Source organism: Porites lutea, chromosome 1 (assembly GCF_958299795.1).
Source record: "Porites lutea chromosome 1, jaPorLute2.1, whole genome shotgun sequence".
NCBI lineage: Eukaryota > Metazoa > Cnidaria > Anthozoa > Scleractinia > Poritidae > Porites > Porites lutea.
Window position 1 is genome coordinate 51,523,432 of NC_133201.1, and position 22,403 is coordinate 51,545,834.

At 39.3% G+C, this 22,403-nt stretch overlaps 2 protein-coding genes across 3 annotated transcripts in view; one reads left to right on the forward strand and one right to left on the reverse strand.

Moving 5' to 3' along the window:
• LOC140921292 (uncharacterized) overlaps window positions 1-9,859 on the reverse strand; it is a 40,668-nt gene extending 30,809 nt beyond the window's left edge. For both annotated transcript variants that reach the window (XM_073371293.1, XM_073371285.1), the window contains exons 1-5: window positions 9,705-9,859; window positions 9,515-9,590; window positions 6,644-6,737; window positions 5,227-5,551; window positions 1,372-1,961 (exon numbers count right to left, since the gene is read on the reverse strand). In XM_073371293.1, coding sequence (XP_073227394.1) covers window positions 1,372-1,961; window positions 5,227-5,551; window positions 6,644-6,737; window positions 9,515-9,590; window positions 9,705-9,726 — 1,107 coding nt within the window. In that variant the 5' untranslated portion in view covers window positions 9,727-9,859. The remainder of the gene's footprint in view (window positions 1-1,371; window positions 1,962-5,226; window positions 5,552-6,643; window positions 6,738-9,514; window positions 9,591-9,704) is intronic.
• A 91-nt stretch (window positions 9,860-9,950) lies between these two features.
• On the forward strand, window positions 9,951-22,105 carry LOC140931936 (uncharacterized). The gene is made up of 12 exons (XM_073381625.1): window positions 9,951-10,092; window positions 11,024-11,639; window positions 12,431-12,616; window positions 13,081-13,123; window positions 13,446-13,510; window positions 13,840-13,954; window positions 14,589-14,668; window positions 15,835-15,878; window positions 16,253-16,383; window positions 16,656-16,705; window positions 18,703-20,403; window positions 21,559-22,105. The coding sequence occupies exons 2-12, from the start codon at window positions 11,061-11,063 to the stop codon at window positions 21,808-21,810; spliced, it is 3,246 nt and encodes a 1,081-aa protein (XP_073237726.1). The 5' UTR covers window positions 9,951-10,092; window positions 11,024-11,060; the 3' UTR covers window positions 21,811-22,105.
• Window positions 22,106-22,403: the final 298 nt, after the last annotated feature.

Sequence of the window (22,403 nt, forward strand, 5' to 3'; positions counted from 1 at the left end):
AGTCGAGGGGTTGTCTGAAATTCAGGGTAAAAGATTTCCCTTGATAGATTTTCACCGTTTTCCATTACCAATTGATAAAAATCACTTGACTGCTAGCAATTTTTATCTACTGACTACTCCAGGGTGTAAAGATACACCTGCAAATACACCACCGTTATTTTAACATGTACAGTGTGGTAGATCTAAATCATGAAAAACTGGGCGCCTACAAACCTGGCCAACATCAGCCATCACATGACAATTTTAAACCATTGTTTTAAAGAAAAGATAAGATTATTTTAAAGATTTCTTTAAAAAGCGATAAATGTTTGATCTTTGACTCTCAATTGCAACTCAATAGTCAATTGTCGGTATAATTGCTTCTTACACAATTGCATAAATTGCGTTCACAACTGCAAGGATCATTCTTCATTCAATTTCATTTCCGCAGTTCTTATATGATTTATTTCATATACATCAATCACATTCAATTGACATACCATTTGCATAAATTCAGTTTTCATTTTTTGATGAACAGATTTTTCTTCCAATATATCAATGAAATCAGTAAAAATCAAGATCAATAAATGAATGAAATGAGAGTCTCATTGATTTCTCCCGATTGATTGATACAACTGATATCAATCAAATAAGATTGACCAATTTTTATTGATTTATCGATTGACTACTCCGGGAACTAATTTATATTTCAGTTTTAAAATTAAATAGAATTTGAATCACTTGCACCAATGTTTTCCATACAAAGGTATACTTCTGCAAGTCAGGATATATGACTCTGTTATCCAAAGTATTGCTTCTTAGCAATGGGCTTTGGTTGGAGACAATACTCTTTGTAACTACAGTTGAAGCTGTCGTAAGCAACAACCTCAGAAATTAAAAAACGTGGTCATAACTGGAGCTGATCGCTTACAAGAATGAGCTCTCATGAGCAACCGCATGAAAAAAACAATAGAGGGTGGACGCTTTTATGAAGCAAAACAAAAGAAATTAATGTTTAATGAGTGTCCTTTTTTATGACGCAGTTGTTAATATCTGATACAGACACATCTAAACTTTGCATCCAATTTTTTAGACCAAAATAATCCCAAAACTAAATATTACTATAGTGAAAGTCGAGTTGGGTAATCCAAAAAGTTGTCACGGTCGCTTACAGGAGTGGTCACTTAGGAGAGCTTTTGTTACAAAGGTTAAGTCCTCATTCAAATGGGGTTTAACAAAGGTGGTTGTAACTAGAACTGGTTACTTATGAGAGTGGTCACAAGGAGAGCTTTGACAGTAATAAGGATTGCTCCATACACGTGTACATTCTCAACAGTCAAGTCTTTCCTGGAAAAATGATGCTTCAGACACCTCTAAGTAAAATCAACTCACTTTACTTTGATTCTTTCTTTTTTTTCTCCCAGAGGTTGCTTGGCTTGAACCAACAGATTTTTTAGTGGTAGAGGGCTTTGTATCTGGTGCTGCACATAAACGAGGAACTCCAGTCCCACACTTTTTAGTACCCGCATATGTTCGCACGTTTTTGGATGAATAAAATCTACCAGGTGAGAGATGCTTCCGTGGCGTTGCTGCATGAGATGGAAATATATCCTTATTACAAGCTGGGCACATACTATCCTGTGAAAGTCTTGTCATGCATTTTGTACAGTGTTCTTCAAATGCATCATCATAATTATCATCTGAAAAGGCATCCTTTGATGAAGATAGAGAGTCATGAAGTTGAGGAGAACTCGATTTCAATGTCAAATTAATGTCTGAATTTGTTGACTCAGTCCTTGTGTTTTCATCTTTATTCAGTGCAGTGTTACTGAGACTTTTCGTAGAACTTCCCCACATGATACAATCTAACTTTGATCTGTTATGTTCTTGTTCTTCTTTTAAGGAATTAAAAGTGTTTGCTGTTCTTGCGGTATTCTCTGATTCAAATCCATTGCATTTTTCAGAAGCGTCTGCTTCTTGAACTGCAAAATAAAACAGAAACGATACTGTAATTTATTGGACAAGCAAAATATTGTACCTCTTTAATCTTTGGGATTGCGTTAACCAGTTGAACTCACTACTAGATTGACATGTACCCCGTGCAGTGTTCTCCTTATCAGGCGGTAACCAGTAAATTTTACTGTCTGAACACGGTGCAAAGAAATCATTTTTACAGCTTGCCATTTGGGCAAGCTGAAGCTACAATGAGGGACAAAAGTGTTGACACACTTCCATAAAATGGCCCCTTTTTGCATAGTGGATATACTTATCCCCTTCCCCTGTCTACCCCAACCCCTTCCCCCCAAAATCAATGTTGAATTTTGGACCCTCAAGTCTTTTTTTTACTTCAGACAACATTGATGCAGGGGGTGAGGGAATTTACGGCATTTAAAAAGAACGAAATAATAAATGAATTAAATGTTTGTTTAAAGCACCCGTTTCAAACAAGTGTGTCAACTACTTTTGTCCCTGATTGTCTGAAACATGTATTTGTGTTTTCCGGCTAGATTTTTGATGCTGCTGAATTTTTGTGCGATGACGTTACTCTATGGGCCAAATTGTTTGTTTATAAACAACAATTTGTAAAGTTTCATCCTAATTTGTAGTATACGTAGAGTAAAATGTACAAAGCGTATGTCATTACATAATCTTGTACTCCCACCCGCGTTCCTGATACCCTGTCGGGTCGAAAGGAAATCATTTGTGTTGTGATCAATGCCATTGCTGCGGATGTAATGTTCTCGCAAGTATTATCAATAGTGGAAAAAGGATGGAAAAACTAGGGTACAATGAAAATTGTTCTGGTAAATGGTTAACTTAAGCGAATGAAGTACTGTAGAGTAACGGAGGGGACATGCATTATTTTTGACATTGACTTGTGCCATTAGTGAAAGGACGTGTACAACTGAATATACAGGTTATGAACCTCATAAATGATGAGCCAGCCGTTTGTGCTATGCCCCGTATATAGATGTGGTTTTTTTTGGAGACCTTTTCAAACCTAAATGATCCAAACCTTTAGCGTAGGTAGACGTCGAACAGGTTAGACCAGGTTAGGAATGTCCTTTAATTGTAATGATTTTAGATGACCGCCTGCCATTTATTCAGTGGCATGATTTTTTATTGATGTTGGACGGACAACTATTTCATTTCCCTGCTCGTAAATCACAGAATGCCAAAGAAATTGTTTTCAAGATAGACACACCAGTTTGTATCATCGCCAAAACAGCAATTACTTTGGCCCAGAAGTTCACTTGATGACAAGGAAAGCGGGATAACACATGATCGATGACCGCCGTGCAGTGGAAAATCTTCCTTTTTTATGCGCTAATTCCTCACAAAAGGCAAAAGAAGATTGTGCTATGTAGAAAGTGCTTCGCAATACGTATTCTTGGCAAGAAAAATTCCAGCGATGTGGTGCAAATAAGGAGTTTCCACGGTTAACCACGAGAATACATATCGACATTAAGAGGTCATAACAGACTAATGTTACTTTCCGTTTGCCGAAACGTGGTTAACCATTGTAACACGAAGGAAGCAGTGTTTTCCTTGGTTTGAGCTGTCCTTTTGTTTTGAGAGTCAAATACCAGTTCATGTTTTAAAGCTCTCTTTTCATTTTCTCTGCGGACAATAGCCAAAAACACTGGATTTCGCTTAAGAAATGCACTCCAAATACACAGACATATGCACTCATGTCACGCTATTTGCGTTGCGTTATCATGTCACACAGGGTGTCACGAGGTGGGATTGAAAGTAATTGTTTTCGTGTACACTTGCAATGTTTGCTACGCTGTCCTTAGTTTTTTATTGAATTGGCCATGAATTTACCTTCACTTTTCCGTAGTTTCGATATTGAGCGCAGTGGCAGCGGCTCCTCACTAACGCTCCATGTTTCCGTGGCCGGCCAGTGACTATCCCCACTACGTGTCAATTCCTACCCTACCCGTGAATGTTTGCACCTTAACAATCAGATAAAGTGAAGAACGAGAAATATTCACTTTATTAAAAATATTTTCAGTACGCATACCCTTGAAATTCATCAAAAGTTGTACATGTGCTAGAGTTTCAGCGTCAGTTTTCAGCTTGTAAACCATATCGACGTTAATTCTGGATATAGCAGCCGTTTCATTACGTCCTCACGTAATTCGAATTGGCCCTATAATTCGGTCGTGAATAAGTCAATGTCACCCCCACCACCAATAACATAATTATGTCATTGATTCCTTTAATTTCAGTTAAAATCAGTGTCATGCACGGCTCAACTTGTGTGCAGTAGCACAATTTTGCATTCAGACAATTGAATTTTGGACCCTCAAGTCTTTTTTTTACTTCAGACAACATTGATTCGGGGGGTGAGGGAATTTATGGCGTTTAAAAAGAATGAAATAATAAATGAATTAAATTTTTGTTTAAAGCACCCGTTTTAAACAAGTGTGTCAACTACTTTTGTCCCTGATTGTAGCTTCTGCTAGCCCAGACGTCATTTCAACCAGCCCCAAAGACTTCGTGACTAGCAGAATTGATTTCACAGTTCTTCTGTTATTTAAATTTCTCAAAAAATATCACTTGACCGTTGGGCAAGTTAAAAACAGAAATCACTAGCCTGATAGCAAAATCCAATAGCCCCGGGCTATCAGACACTACCTTCTCTGCACGCTGCTGAAGCAAAACTTCTTACTGTCTGCAATTGCTTGAAAGTTTACTATAATTAAATTAGTAGTTTCAAAAACTACTCAACTTGCAATCCGATCTGATTCTCACATGGAAATGAATGAATACCAGTATATAAAAAGTATTAAAGTATACACAGCTTTTGTTGTTATACCGTAAAAATTAATTCCGAAAATAAGCCCTGGGGCTTGTATTTTTCAAAGGCCCTTTTTGAGGGGCTTATATTTGGAGGAGCTTATGTATGGAGGGAAATTTGCGTTATAAAATCGGTTGGGCTAGCTTGTAGTGGAAAGGAAATTTACCATTTTTGCTTTGTTACTTCGGCAGAGTGCGAAGTAAAGGATTAGCGACGCTCAGGAATGTATCAAAGTTGCCATTTTTCAACAAGATTGGGCAAGCAAGTCTGTAGGTTTTTGGTCCTATTTGGCTATTTGACGAAGTGAGAGCCGAATTAGTTTGAGATATCTCGAGATCACTTCGATTTCTTTGATTTATTCTTTAACTTTTTCGAGGAACATGTATGTGCCTGAAATGCAACTTGTGAAAAGTCTAAATCTAACAGACCCTATTACAAACCTTGACATGATAAAATCTTTTCTTGTTGTGATATTGATGGTTTGTTGCGCAAAGCAGAAAGCTCTCCTGGTGGACTTGCATGTTTCCACCGTGACAAAGGAGTTTTATTATGCCTGCCCCACTGCCCTTGTCTCATCACCCGGAATCCAATTTCATTCCTTTGAGTCATTCGTGTGTTAACTTTTCTTGTATGGCAGTTTTTTGGTGGTGTGTGGTCTTTCTCGTCAAATGAGCTGTTGAACCAGGAGCTACCTTTCTTTGCCTTGTCAGAAGGAGCATTTACTTTTCTTGGAATTGTATATGAATTGTCTTTGGCTTGGAAGTCCTATGACAAGAAAAAAATGAAGAAAACAAGGATCAAGATTGAGGTTTCTGGGAAACTGCCAACCTACTCCTCCCCTAAGATAACATGAACACTTCCCACTTAGGGGCAAAATGTTGGCTTAGGGGAGGGGTAGGTGAACAGTTTCTCATAAACCTAAATTGATCCACAATATCCACGTCAAAATTTGATTAAGACAGCAAAAAATGCTTACACTTACACTTACTGTATACAAAAAAACATGTACAATCGTGTAAGAAATGAATTTTGCTGGCAAAACCAGATTTAACTCTTTGTGCTTCAAGTAAGTTCAAATTATCAATCTACAACCTTATAACCAACCTACATGTACAACTGTACATGTGGAGATCGGTATCTTTAGGGAGCAAAATGCTGGAAAAAATTGTAAGTTTATGCCACATGTGGCTTAGTAAATTCCTAGTATGATAATAGTCCCTTTAATATTAAACGAAATATTTTGAAAGCTTATCATTGGCGAATATCAAGCAATCCGAAATAGTAAATGCTGCTAATTACAGTATGACTGTTGCTAGCAAAGCTATATTGCAAGTGGGGCTATAAGATGCTGGGCCCTGAACTTACACAAGCATGCTTGTACTGGTACTGGCATTAAGTACAAAAGCTGATTGTCAAAACAGTGGACAGTTCATGAGTAAAATAACTTGATAAGCCAAACAGGATAGTCCTCAATCTATGTGAAATGTTGTGCTAAGGTACTCCCCCCCCCCCCCCGCCTTACCCTCATATGTTTGATATTTAGAGCTGCAACACAAATTCAAACTCATGCCGACCATGCTTATTATTGGTTAATATCAAGCAATGGTGTTGATTGCCTGATTATTACATGTAGCAGCGCCATGGCCGGTTATGGTTTAATTCTTGCTAGTGATTAATCATAATTTCTCTTAAAAATGAAGAATAACATCTTTCAATAAGAAATATAACAGCAAGCTTCTGGATACAACTCTTTTTCCTTTCAAATGCATCAAGAAGAAGTTCCCAGGGATACATGTGCATGTAATAAATGCAAATTATGACAGTAATTAATTAAAAATACAATGTACTAGCTCATACATTTGGATTTCTGTTCCCATCTGAGAGGCATTTAGTTGATCTGTATGAAGAACTACTCTCATCATCATTGTCATCATCAAGTAAACAAACTTCACTGCAAGAAAAAAACAGCATACACATACAAATAATTGAAAGGCTCTGTGCAAGAATGTCACCATTATCTAATAATTTTAGAAAAGTGCTGCAAAAGCTACACAAAATATGCAGTTTGGTTTTGCACTTAATACAGAAACATTTATTCAAACAGTTCTGCCTTGGCTCATCTATAACTTCTCAAAAATCATGCATGCAAAGCACATCCACTTTATAATTGGCAACAGCAAAATCCTCTCCACACTCCCCAAGGGCAAAAACAGCTGCCCCTCCCCCTGAATAGCATCCTCCACAGGCAACTCCTATTGTAATGGTTACACTGACCATGAGGAGTCTGAGAACGAGAAAAGGAGAAAAACCTGCCACTCCCGGTTCTCTCTCCATTCTCCCACTCGTTCTCTAAAACATGACAATGAAGCCTGCAGAGGAGACTACCCCCTGAAAATGTTGTTCTTGGCTGATTGTGGTGAAATGTTATACCGTAATATTGAATAGCGTACTTTTAGAATAAACAATTGATGTAATGTAAATCATCAAACAAGGTCATAAGCTCGAGTAAGGCTTCACTTCAGGACGCCGCATGTACTCAGCAACATTGAGACCAGTGGGAGGGGAGGGGAAGGGATACTGCTGCATGACATTGATGAGCTTAGTGCAAAGAAAGGGATGTGCAACTTGATGACAATGACAGAGATCTAGGAATGACTAACTAATAATGTGTAGCACAAGTCATGCGGAAACAAAAATCAGTGAGTAGGTCACCAAAAATAAAGTAGAATCATAACCCATTGTGTGTTTGCTAAACTGAAAACAATTACAACTGTAGTTTTAGAGGTATATTTCACTTTCCGTAATACATACAGGTTTCTATCCCACCATCAATTTTGTAACTTGGCAAGTTTCAAGACACTTGTTGCTTTTTTTGACCAACAAAAGGTTTAATGTAAACCAATCATCATTATCACCTTCAATCAAGAGGCTTACAGGCAAAACAACACTGTATTAATACTGATTAAAAATATGTAGCTCTACAAAAAGCCCTCCAGTACACTGTATGTGATTTATGATAAAATTAGATGGAAAGACGAAAGAGCAGTTAGATTTTTTTTAAAAAAAGTAATAATAATAATAACGGTTTATTGATGACTTAGCTCTACATTCATCAAGCCTACATGTGTATACTAACTAATCAAATTTTCATTAGTTAGTAAAGTCTTGATCGCGCCATACTATGAGCTGCGTCATATACATTATACAAACTGGCGAGTAAAAATTTGCATCTGGCGACTATATTTCTCCAGTTGGTCGCCATCAGGAGAACTGACGATTTTTTTAAAATTTTGAGCCCTGTGGTGGATGTCGTCTGATTTCAACCATTGTGCGGGAGGGCGTGTAACTTTGACCTTCTTTAATAAACAGGGCACTTTTGTCTGTCTAGACAAGTGGTGAACAATGAGTTAAATAAGTCCAGCTTGTCATCAATGTTGTCTGTGCTGCAGATGAGATTGAAGGGCAGTTCTGAAAAATCCTGGAGAAACTTTTGTTCGTCAAATTCCCTTTCATTTCTGATCATCTTGTAGCATTAACGCTTAACATAGATGTTGATACAAACGTATGGAGCATCGTGGTCACTGACACTCGAGCAAGGCAGAACATTAGTCTAAGTAATCTGATTTGAAACATTTGATATAACATGATCTATTAGTAAGTGTATTTGTCTTTGACACATGTAGGCTGCTGGACATGCTGATGGAGATTGAAGTAATTTAACATGTTCTTGTACTGTACAGTTCTTATTGAATGATAGTCAAGCAAATCGATGTTGAAGTCTTCCATAATAAGATGAGCACCATCCCAATCAGCCATTATATAAGTAAGAAGATTTTCAAATTTTTCCATCCATTTAATAGTCCAACATCCGTTCTGAGCAGTATATCAAGGCGGCTGCATAATAAGCGCCTGGTCACCAGAGGTGCCTACAATTTGCCCGTGGGCGACCAAAATTTTAAACAAGGAGTCCGACCAGGTGCCTAAAACTTATAATTCTCAGGCAAACTTCTGGCGAACGAACAACAAAATTCCATGCTCATTCTGCACTTTTGAAAATGAAAAATGTTTGGTCGTCGGCTGTAGGCCAAAAAACATTTCATTCAATAATTCTTCTAATCTGAAAAATGAGCATAGTAACAGTGTATAGCAAAACAGGAACAAAAACAGGAACATTTTTTACAGTATACTGTGCATTTTGTTAATCCAAATCTGTAAATGCTAACTTTTAACGTCATCCTGGGGTACCAGGGTCTCCTCTTCCAAGACTTCTTCTTATAATTTTTTTTTTTACGTTTTTTTTTTTCAATCCGACTGACCGACCCAATATCAGGAAATGCATTTGACGCTAAACGAAAAAAAAAAGGGGGGATGGCCTAACCCCTACCCCATATTTCTATTCTCCCCAATCTTCCTCTGATTTAAAATATAAAAAATGGCGGGCTCGGAATTACGAACATAAACAACGGAAGCATCTTTCGCTCGCCCAAAAATATGCCTGCATTACAGGCTACATATTTGTTAAGTGTAAGTTATAAACTAATGTGTTTTCAAATTGTCAGTTATTTCAATACAAAGATAAAGCAAAACAGAAAATGAAATTTAAATCGGGCACGAAGATAACACGTCATTGTAGATGTAAAAACAAGTAATATGGTGGCCTTAATAAGCTTCAACAATCCTAACTTCGACGGAAGATTTTAAATTTTTCTGTTTGATGTTGATACATACTCGTTCTCTGGTGAATCAGCTTGAAAATTGTTTGTTTTCCATCCCTTGTATGGATCTTTCTCAGCTCTGTCTAGGCCTAGAAGAAAGAAAGTGACCAATAAAAGACCAGGAAAAATGACAACATGAAAAACCTTGTATTATTCTCCAAGCTCTTTGCTTCAAAACTGACCTCAGAAGAAAACTAACGTACCTGATAAGAGGCCTCTGCTCATTTTTAATTCAAACTTACAGCATAACAAGAAGAGAGGTCCGAAACGATCTCAAATACACGGCAAAAGGAGGAAAAACAGTCGTCCCGTTCAAAGACCCGCCATTTTGAAATCGTTTTCAAGGGCGCGAAGCCTCGTCATGATGTAGTCTCCCGCGCGCAAAAGCTCAGCGGTGACATAATGGAGGTAATGCGCATATTGAATTAACCGACTGCGTGGACCATGTAAACACATATGTTTTCGTCTCTTGTCTTCTTCTCTCAACAATAATAGAATGTGCTGTTTATCATGTGTTGAAATGTTAACAGAATGTAATATATGGCCATAACTTCGTCGATCTACCGTTTGCTGTGCAGTCAAACGTTCCTCGTAAGTCAGATTTAGAGTCTCTTTCCTGAATTTTGCAAGAGTATTTTGCCTTTTTGGGACTATCTTTTATGTATCCTGTGAATCTTCTCTAATAACTTCGTCTTATGATTTAAATTTTCCCCACATAAGTTAACGATTCTTATCTTTAGGTGCGCACAAGCACAATATCCTTTCCGCAACTGCTAGGCAAATTAATATGCAGGAATCGAAGCTGGAAAACCCATCACTTGTAAAAAAGCTTAAATAATTTTTATACGTTTATTGTAAACGGGAAGAACGATCGTCAACCGCTGTCTTTTCTTTCGATATAATTCATCAGCTAGTTACACGTCGACATCTTTTGCGGTGTGCACAGAAATTGTTTTTCTATGATAAACCACATCTTTATAAAAATTAAGCCTTTGAAAATAATTATCTCAAAAATACACGTAGATGCAGTATGTGACGATAAAAATTGTTGGTTTTTGTTTTTTTTTGGCACAAGATGACGGTAGTGTGTGCATTATTTCTTTTCTTTATATGATAAAACAAAATTTATTCTAGGGATAGTACTTTTTTTATGTAGTTTATGAATAGGTTAACCTGTTTTTATTTACAAGAGGACAGAAGGGTCAGAACTGTTAAAATTCAAAATAGTTTCCTATACATAAAAAGCCTCACTCAAGGAGTTTTGCTGGCAGTGTTGCATAAATCACCAGGGCTCAGTATCGTAGTCCGCGGCAAGTAGTTTTTTCACGCAGTTGCCGAATGGGCAAAGGTGGAAGCAATTCATCCTTTAACAAAATCATTAACTACATGTAGCAAAAAATGGCTGCAGGGGAGGCAAAATATGAGAACCATACACTGTAATGCCCCTCTTGCAACATGAATTTATGTATAATAAAATAGGACTTAATTTTGGTAACGATTGTGTTGCATTTATACTTTCCAGTTGATGGTTAACCAGTACATGCAACAATAGATTTTGTATGGAGCCATTTCCTCAGAGTAAGGCTGAGGGGACAAAGAAAGTTATTGTTGCTACCAAGAACACCAGCAACAATGTCCTTAGAGCACGACCAGCCAAAGGTGCCGCTTCCCCACGACATCACAAAAATCGTCCTGCAAAGACTTTCCCTAGCAGTCCCCCAGCAAATGGCAGCCTGATAAATCTCTCCTGGCATAACATAAGAAACGGCAGCCCAGAGAAAACCCCTCTGGGGCATTACCAATCAGGAACAAGTTTTGAAACTTCCAGCAATGGTGTGCGACTGAATTCCAGTAATTTTCTGTCAGAATCCAAGTTTAATGCAACACTGTTTTCATCAGCTGCTGGTCATAGCAGTCATGGGTTAGATGATGAGGAAGCCATGGACATTGACCACCAAGATATTGATATAAATGATGAAGCTGCCTGTGCTGTGGCCACATGTGACAGTGCTTCTAAGCTAACAGAAGGAATTTCATCTGCTCATGAGCGGCCTAGAGCACCAAAACACAAGATTATTACTGATGATTATACAGCTGATGAAGAAAAAAATAGAAAAGCCTCCAGCACTAAACCAATGGTAACAAACTCTTTTCTAGCCTGCCCAACAGATAGAACAAAATGTCTGGTTAAGTCGTACAAAACAGAGTCAAAATCCTTGTTCTGTGCTCCAACCTGTGTTCCAGCATTTCCGTATGTGCCGTGATTGGCCTGTTAAAAAAAAGCCATTGTCAATTTGCCAATCAGGTTGAGAGGAAATTCAAAATGTATTTCTGGTAATTCATTGAGTCTGTTGTGGGCCCAGAACAAGGATATCACCACTGCTTCATAGACATTACTAACCGTGTTTTGATTATGTCTGGTAGACAGGTTAACCTCTTTCAAATTTATGTTTACTACCTAGTTGGTAACCGTTAAAGTCCATTTCTGAACGAATTCGCATATCACACGTTCTTCTTATTCATTTGGAATTGATACATTGTACACAATGATACACAATGGCCCCGGAGTTCCTTTGTAAACTATACCCAATCCCAGACCAAAATGGGCAAAATTTATACCCATTTTCATACCAAAATGGTGCAAACACCCTACCCTTTGGGCGATCCATACCTACATGTATATGGCTTATGTAAGGGAGTCCCCCCGGACATGTACATGTAGCACACCGATGACTGGCTACTGAAATTACTGAATGCATTCAGTATTTTGTATCTGGCCTTAAGAATTATTGCTTTTCTGACCTATGGATATTAGGGACATTGTGGACACAACATGACTGCATAGTGTTTCAGTTTCTGTAGAAACTGTAAACACCATAATATTGTCACTGAATGTGTAACAGCATTACGGTATTCATGAATTGTACAGGAAACCAAAGAGGAGTCAAGTGTGCCAATTGTAAACCAGGAAAAGGAAACAGTAACAACTGCACCTGATCAGAAGGTTACATCTACAAATAGCTTACCACAGAAGAGGAGAGCAATTTACATAGTACTGCATGTTAGCACTATTAAGATTGGACAGCTGGTTGGTAAAGCATCTGCACCTGTTAAGGTAAAACATTGCAATACTGGTCTTGAAAGGGTTACACAAATATAACCCCACCCCTTATAGTATTAGAGAACTCACGCAACCATAAACTAATAAATTTATTAGTTGACTCATAAGTCTTTGTTTTGAGTTTATCACTTGCAAAAAATGTTAAATGAGGCAGTTTCATGTCATAGGCGTGCAATGATGGCAAGAAATTTACGAAAAAGCATGATGCACATGCAAAGTTGTTCTTCTGCTAATTAAATCTATTGTTTGTTTGTTTGTTTGTTTGTTTTCTTGCTTTTCTTGGTGCTTTTACCATTGTAGGTGCTTAATTTAAATACTGCAGGCCACAGAATTTAAAATAGGGCATTTTTGTGACAGAGAAAATCATATAACTTTTCACAGAACAATTTGTGTTTATTGTCCCCCCTGGCATTTTTGTCCTTAGAAAGTAAATATTGACTTTCATAAAATTTTTGTAGATTTATGCAGAAAAAGTTTTTATAGAAATGGAGACAGCTGAAGGTATAGTAAAGTTATTATTATTTCATTCATTCTTCTTATTTTACTTATCCTTTCAAATAATTTATTCACCACGAGAAATTTTTTTTAGACAGTGACACAAGTGGCTCAGAAGAAAAAAATCCGAGTACATGTAGTCCCAATAGGGGTACAGTTTCACCAGTTTCCACGGTTCACTAAGGTGTTCAACTAATGTCGATTCACCCATGATGCATTCAAGTGCAGTGATTTTGTTACAGGATTTTGGTAACAGGTCAAATTGAACATTATTTACTATGCATGATACTGAAGTATATTAATACAAAGGTGTGTGTTTATTTTTTAGGAAATGGATGCAAAAGGGCTTCTTATCATTTCAGAATTCCTTGCAAAGATTTAACAGAGTGCAGGGTACATGAATTATTTTTGAACCTGTTTTAGCTACAACTAAAAACAGAGATATCGGTTACAAATATTTTTGATAGTTTTCAATTTTTAATTATACATTTGTTTTTAGTATTATTCTTATTTTTCTCATAACTGTTGTATGCATAACCCCACCAGCACTGCTGATCTTCTTATCTTGTTAAATAAAGTTCTTATCTTATCTTATTGAAAATCATCGGGAGAATCTAATGTTAGATTTTGTAGAGTTTCGGGGTTAAATCTTTGTTTGAATCATTCGTGCCACAAGCCTTTTTATACACATTTTAAGACAGTAATTTTTTAAATTGACTTAGGTAAATTTTGGTGGGTCACCTTTGCTTTTGGCCGTTAAACCATCTGCTGCTGGGGCCAGTGCTATTCAAGAAAAATTCAAAGAAAGGGGCACGTTTCTGGATCCTCATAGTCAAGGTACACAATAACCTTTACATAATATGTATGCATGTACAGTGTATATAGCTGTACCCCTAGGTAGAGCCTTTCCTGTGTGGGATTAGAGTGATTGTACTCAAATGTCCAGGTAGGGTAGGGTTTCCTATGTGTAGTCTAGAACAGCTTTGAACAAGAAAATGATATGTGGTTTATTAAGAGGTTAGGATGATGTGGTGACGATGTTATAGAGACCCCACCTAGCGCCAGTTGTTCAAAAGGTAGATAGCACAGTATCCAATGGATAAATCACAATCCACTGGATAGGGCAATTGGTTTCCCCAATACTTATCTGCTGGATACCGATTTATCCAGTGGATAGCGCTATTCATCTTTTGAACAACCAGATGGGGCTTGGACTCCCTTAGGATCAGTGTACCTGCTTTACTTATTGTGATATTGAATCCATTATCTTTACTACTGGTAGTTTCTTATAATAAATGCTGAGGGAATTTCCTGGATTCACTTAACTGCAGCTTACAGTGTGTAAGTGGCATGATGACTTGAGAGAAATTCTGCCTTGATTCTTCTTAACCTTCAGGACGGAAATCCCCTTGGTTTTAATTACAATTTAGGGTGCCTGTTAATGACATGAAACTCTTGATTTTGTTCACAGACGTCAAGAAAAGGTACATTGTTCTTGTTATGAATTACCACGTTGTGCCAAGGGACATTAAGGCTGATTTAACTGAACTGGTGAGTATTCTCTTGTTTTAGTTGTAGTTCACGTTTTCAGTGTCAATAATAATTAGATGTGGCCAATGTAATTTACCAGTAGGCCAGGTTAAACATGAAACAATGCTGGCAAGGGATCTCCTAGCCTGCCAAAAAATCCGTTTCTCCTCACTCTTCACCGCTGGGGACGTTTCGCGCGGAGGAATGTCTGCGACTCAGCTGCAAAAATTCTATAGTGATGACATAAAATCTGTCCGAGATCCGGTCAGAAGCGCTGATTGGTTGATGGAGTAGTTACATTGTTTTAGCTATTGTTTATGAATGACAGACAAAAGACAAAAGGCCACAAAGGTCAAATGTAAACGCGAAGAATCTCTAACAAAACAGTCATCTTTGTGGCATATACTCTTCTCTAGAAGAAGCAGTTGAGTTTTGCTGGAGCTCGTTGGCAGATGAACACCACACTTTACCAAAATCAACCAGAAGACACGTAAAATTGGACAAATGTATATTTGGAACCCCATGACTACCGGATTTATTATGTAAACATTGATTTGCATCATCAGTATGGAATTTTTGCCACTGAGTTGCAGACATTCCTCCACGCGAAACGTCCCCAGTGGCGAAGAGCGAGGAGAAACGGATGTTTTCAGAAGGCTAGGAGTCTCCATCATTAATCATATCAGGGGAGATCTTTGGGTATTGAAGGGCTCCGGTAATTTTACAGTCCTTTTCCTGAGGTCGGTCATTTCACTTAAGTTGCCTTCGTGTACAGTCGTTTTTAGCTGATTTTGCCCCCACCCCTCCCTCCCTCTGGATATGTCTTGGTAGGTATCTGCAAAAGACTCTCCACTGAGGTTCTCAGGGTGGTTACCTCCTCCGTGCTCTTGCAGCTCCCCCCAGTTTGTCCAGTCACCTCCAGCAACAATTTATTCAGTGAAAAAAATCAAGTCTAACAATATTGGATGCCCTGTTAATAGCTATTAAGCTAATCTGGGTGGGGCAAGACAAGACAAAGGCGATACTGAATATTTATTACAAAAAGAAAAGAAATACAATTAAAGGCAGTAGGAAACACTGGAAGTTTTCATAACAGTTATACGTGATTAGTTTAAATGTAAAGTACCGGTATTGAAATCTATTATGTCTTTTATGATACATATCATGATGTACTTTTCTTTTTTTAGTTTCAGAATCGTTTTGCTGATCAATTGACTTGGAGTGAGCTTGGGTAAAATTTGCCTTATTTCTCGCCGACACCTTTTTCTCATTGCTGTTACATACTAGTACAACTTCTGCACCACGCCTACTTATAATTCAACAACATACCTTTTTTTACTCCAAACACCAAATGCGGATCTAATTATTCCTAAGATGTGACCATTCAAACAAAAGGTGTGACGATTCAAAGAAACTCTTTTGGTACAATGTTTTAGCATCTACAGTGATTTAGCTAAGTAAAAGCTAAGCAGGCTTATTTAAGTCAACCAGCTTTTGCTTAACTTCACCCTTTTTGGCCAGTCACCAAAGACGTAGTCAATATAAACAACCATACTTTAACTGCGGTGCTAATATTATTAAATCGTTATTTATTTTGAACATAAGCTCACAAGAAGCTCAGGACATTCTAGACAAGAAGGATGAGCCTTCTTCTTCAGTTGAAGCATCAAGTGTACAGTCACCAAAGCGGGCCAGTCCAATCAGCAAAGAGCAACGAAAAATATTAACTCCTAAAGGTACAGTGACTAACCCTTTTAAACTCGCGATCATTATACGTTTTGGGAACTGCCCACCTACCCCTCCCCTAAACCATCATTTTGCTCTAAGTGAGCTAAGTAAGTGTTAATGTTGGCTTAGGGGAGGGGTAGATGGACAGCAAAACTCCTAACCTGTTGGTGTAGTCATTTTACTGGTAAGACACGGGGTCAGCACGGAGTTTGAAATGACGGTATACAAGTCACAGATTGACTACTAGGGATCTATAAAGTCTAATTGTGTATTCTTACAGGCAAAACTGCTCGTAAAAAGCTCTTTGACGAAGGATCAAAGTCTGCTCCGGTAAGGAATTTCATTTTTTTTTAAATTTAAGACTAAAATCGTCCTTTTGTGCAATCATACGTTCTGTAGCCAAGAGTCATACCCACCCATCTCTGCACCCGAAGAGAAGTTAATTTACAAAGGGGAAATTGGCCACGCGCGGGAATATCCTCTTCATTCAACCGTAAACGTAACTTGAATTTATGGCATTCACCTTTTGAAAACCGTATTTCTTGTAGCCTGCAAAAACGTTCTCTGAGGAACTCTGGCGGATTCTTGGAGCGGTGGAGAGAGCCACTTAAAGTGCTTGCTCACAGTCTATATTTCTGACAGTCCTGATTTGTGCGACGTTTGAGTGTTTGGTTTCATGCGCATCAAACTTGGTTCATCATAAGCTGTGTTGATAATTAGGTTAATTGGCTACCGCTAAGACAGGCGTACCGGAGATTAAGCTTCAAACAATAGAGTGACTGTTGTCTCCCTTCAGTATTCCGAGTAGATGTAAAGAGCAGTGTCCCCACCTGAATATATTCAGCTAGATACGCACGGCACGGTTGAAAATTCGTGCGGACGAAAATTTAGACACCTATTGTTCAACTCCGTGTGAACAGAGCCAAAATATTGAACGATCACGTGTGAACGAACTGTCCGGTTAAATTTTTAACCAGTCGAAAATTCGTCTTGTGCCGTGTGAAAGCAGCCTTAACATTCGTGGCAGCGCACCAAAGAAAAAGTGTCTGCATGACTTGCCCAACCTCCTCCCTCCCTCCCCCCACTCCACACCACCAACACGACACGCACACACAGACATCATAAAAACGATAGGTATTTTCATTTGTTTATTGGTCTCAATAACATAGTAAGATGACTGGATAGCTAACAGAGCAAGTTTCTTGTACACCCAATATCGTTCAGTCTTATCTCATATGGAGGCTTGTGTGGGCGAGCGGTTAACACATCCGATGCCGGATCTGAAGGTCCGGGGTTCAAGCCTCGCCAGTCGCGTTGCTTCCTAAGACAAGGAACTTTACTCCACTTTGCCTCTCTTCACCCAGGTGTAAAAAATATGGGTACCGGGGACATACTGCTGGGGGGTAACACTGCGATGGACCAGCATACCGTCCAGGGGGAGTAGCAATACTCCTAGGCATACTGCATGCTAAGTAAACCGGGATAAGGTCCTGTCCTTTGGGCCTTTGGCTCTTGTGCGCCTTTACCTTTACATCACTCTCCTATTCCCGATCAATGTGACTCATTTCATGTATTTTCATCCCCTTCTCCATCAAAGTAAATCCCCATTGACATCTGTCATGTTCACTAGAGCCTGGTTTTCACTAGCGCATAAGTATAAGCATAAGTAGAAGTACAAGAAAAATGGGTAAGTTCGTTCCTCTTGTGCTTGTGCTTATGCTTATGTCGTAGGTTTGAGTAGTGAAAACGGGGTCGACATAAGCACTAGCATAAGCACAAGGCCGTGGACCAATCATAGGTCACTTTGACCCAGACCTCATGCGAACATATCAAAGTGAGTTGTATCACGTGACAATAGACGGATCGAAACGCACAATTACTGATTACGAGTCTTCATAACCAATAACATCACGGCTTAACTGACAGATGACCAATAACATCACGACGTAATTGACCAATCAAATCAATAACCAGAGTATAATACCATCAACTGACGTGATACCACTCACTTTGACTCTGAAGATGACTACCGCACAGGCTGTCGAAACCTCAGTCACTGTCAACAACAACAGTCCTATTCAGGACTACGTTCACCCGGACGATCAAACTCAACCTACGTTTGAAATGACTCCTGGGTTCAAACCTTTCACATATCAAAAACAATATGGCAGACTTTTCGTCCGCCATCTTCTTTATCATCGGGTTGAGGAGAGTTGGTATCGAGAATTGAGTCAAATATGCCATTCTGCGTGTGCGTATGTCCTTATGCTTATGCTTGCGCTAGTGAAAACCAGGCTTAACTAGGAAAGTTTATGTTTGTTTTACAGACCAAACTATCGGCGGCTTCCCCCGGTGGCATGGTTGAGTGTAACCTTGGGTCCGCAGAGGGCAAAAACATGGACAAATCTAACGCTTTGGATAGCGTCATACAAACACGGAGTAGGCGACGCAAAGCTTCTGCTTTCACGGAAAGTGAAGAGCCTGCGCTAACAGGCTCTCAAACAGTCAAACCAGATATCTTACTTCATCACAAGAAGATGGAATCACATATAAGTTTACTCGATCAGCATAGCAAAGAACAGAGAGAGAGCTTACAGCAACACCAGAAATTACTGGAATTTGAAAGAGGAAAATTGCGCGAGGTGGAAGAGGAAAAAGAGCGCAATCTAGGGCGAATGAGAGATTTAGAGATCACTTATTCAGCTGATAAGGAACGACTATTAGAAAGGGTCAGAATTTTAGAAACAGCGTTGCATGAGAAGGATCAGATTTTAACCCAGCAAGCTGTTAATGGAGATTTGATAAGTAACGAGTTGGAACAAGAAAGGATTTCAGTGAGGCAGCTTCAGAAAGAACTTGAACAGGAGCGTGAAGCAAACTCGGGTATGCGGAAAATTCAGAGCGAGTTGGTGCGAGTGAGCCGAGCGCTGGATGAAGAGACAGTCTTGAGAGACATGCGAGAGCAGCAGCTGAGAGAAAAGGAAACTAACTTTCACGGATTGCAGAAAACCTTAGCTGACGAACAACAAGCAAGACTTAGACTTGAAGAGGAACTACGTCAAGCAAGGGAGACCAGCGCTGAGTTAGAAAGACGGTTAGAAAACGAACGTTTGTTAAGGGAGACAAGCCGACAAGATGTTCAAACAAAAGAGGAGACAATTAGAGAGCAATCGCAACTTTTACAGCAGGAACGCGAGCTCAAGTCAGGTTTAGAGGAGAGGGTAAGAGATTTGCAAATTCATGTTGAAGAGGAAAGAAACAGGAGAATTGCAACTGAACGGGAACTGACTGAGGAAAGAATCACTTTACAGCAGGATCGAGAAAATCTGGAAAGAGAGCGAGAAATTTACCAGCAAAGAATCCGCGACAGTGAACGAACAGTGTCGGAAAGCGAGGACCGAGTACGGCAGTTGCAGTCAGCGGTCGCTGCAGCCCAGGAGGCCTTGGCCGAGTATAGGCGTCTTGAACCACGTGACTGGATCATCAGACGTGATGAGGTTATGCTGAGTGAAAAGAATTTGGGAGTTGGAGCCTGGGGCAAGGTGTACGAAGGAACGTTTCGTGGTTGCCAGGTAGCTGTTAAGCAGATTCATGATCTGATTCTTTCGCCTCATAACCGCAGATTGTTCGAACGAGAAATGAGTATTGCTTCGCGCTGTCGGCATCCTCATTTACTACAGTTTATTGGCGCTACTAACGACGATGGCAGCCCGTTATTCATAACTGAGCTACTCGACACTGATTTACGAAACATTTTAACTCAGCGCGCGTTGCACCACGAAGAAGTGGTTTGTATCGCTTTAGATGTCGCCAAGGGACTCAACTATCTTCATCTCAACAAGCCATTCCCCATCATTCATCGCGACATCAGTAGTTCAAATGTGTTACTGTGGAGACGCGATGATTGCTGGAGAGCTAAGCTGTCAGATTACGGGGCAGCAAATTTCATGCGCCAGTACATGACGTCTAATCCGGGAGCCAGGATATATGCCGCGCCTGAATCCCAGACTTCTCAGCAGTCACCAAAGGTGAGCACAAACTACTACATGTAACATGGTCTTCTGTTTATTTGGCCTGGTAATCAGGTCTTGAGCCAAACCATACCTGACTTAACTGAGACTCCTCAATAGGTTTTTCGGGATGCGGGATTTCCCTCATTTGAAGCTCGGTATTCGGGATTTTAAAGCGGAATCGGTGCCCAATCGGGGCAAGATTGGGGATTGAAAGTATGCGTGGGAGGTGCGATACCAAAAATAACCCTCGGAACTACGGGATTACGCGAAATTTTGGGTTGGGATCACGGGATTGAAGAGCCCTATGATGGTGTTTCTGTAAAGTTGACTTTGAATAATAGGAGCTCGTAGATGGCAAAGGCTGCTGGAGGGAAGGTTGGTCTGTTGTTTTCTAGTCACTGCCTCTAATCTGTACAATTACCGTATTTACTCGGTTGAACTCGAAAGTGGAAGCAAAATTACCGATAGACGCCGCTTCTTACGAAAAGAATGCGACGTTTATTGGAAGATTACAAGAAATAAAAGGATCAACTCTGTGATCTACACCATCCAGACGATATTTTTTTTTATCTCCGCTAAAAAAAGCTGGCGTGACATTGGAACTTTCATTTTGACATTTAAGCCTTCCTCGAATAAATGCCGCATCGAGTAAATACGGTACCTCTCAATGGTTACGGGCCCGTATGCTATCAAGAAAACTGTTACAGAGAATGTGCAATGACGGCGGTATTGATTGAGATAAGAACAAATGTTGAAACAGAATTGACTTTTTTCACAACAATACAACAATACTTTTTTAACAACAATACAGTAGTGTATTTCTTAAAACATTTAGAACCCTATGCCTTAGCGTTTAAACTTATTTATGATCTACCTTAGCGCGTGAAGAAATACTTGTTATAGGACTTAATGTGGCCAATCACTACACGCGAAAACTGTTACTTGCAAGGCTGTTAATCACAAGGCTTTGCTGAATGAAACGAGCAATCAGATGCTCAGTTAAAAACTGTTCTATAAAACAGTGAATGTGGATTGGAGTCACTCCCGAGAAACATTCGTATACACCTTATTCTAACACTGCTTTTTTTAATATGTTTTCGATTTTTCGTTTGTATGTTTGTCTGTTCTGTTTATTCGTCTCGATCTATCTATGGTTCGTTTTTCTTGCAGGTGGATGTTTACAGCTATGGCTTACTACTGTGCGAAATGTGTATAAGAGAACTTCCGGTTCCGCAGCAGATCCAAGATCAGATAGGCCTCGTAACTAACGGTGTGCTGAGAGAACTCATCATGCGATGTGTCGCGAGAGCCCCAGAGGCGCGTCCAACTATGAGTGAAGTCATATTCGTGTTAACGCAACAAGCAGAGTCTTTGCGGGCCGGAGGCCTGGTGACGTTAAATGGACGAACAGCCACGCTGTAAATTGACAGCGATCAGATGTGTCTTGTTTTTTGCATTTTATTGACCTCAAGAAAGATCAGTTTCATAGACGAGAACTATAAGTGGCCTTCTTTTCGCCGGTTTAAACCATTGCTTACGAAGAGCAACGGATTTAGAAGAAATAATGTGGAATGTTTGCCTTGTCATTTTCATATGTTGATATTTTTATCATTCCAGACATATCTAAATTTCATTTTTAAACCCCGTTTAACCGGTTACTTAAATGTAGATCATTTTAATCTCTGACTGCACAACAAGAGGTAAATGTGAATTAAGATTTGTTGTTAATTTGAGTATATCTTGAGTTTGGAACACCCTTTCCATATCCTAAACCCCTTCCCTTTCCCTCTGATAGGCATGCTCACTTGCAAAAGACGTTTTAGCTAACCTCGTACCCAGTGCGCGGCCGTGCGATTAAAGCTTCGTGTAAACTGACGCAACAACTCCCAACATTGTTGGGCCAACAGTGTCGGGAGTTGTTGCGTTCGTGTTGGCAGTGTGTGCAAACGGATGCAACAACTCCCAACAACATACAACCGGGTGTGCAAACGGACGCAACATGTAACATCCAACAA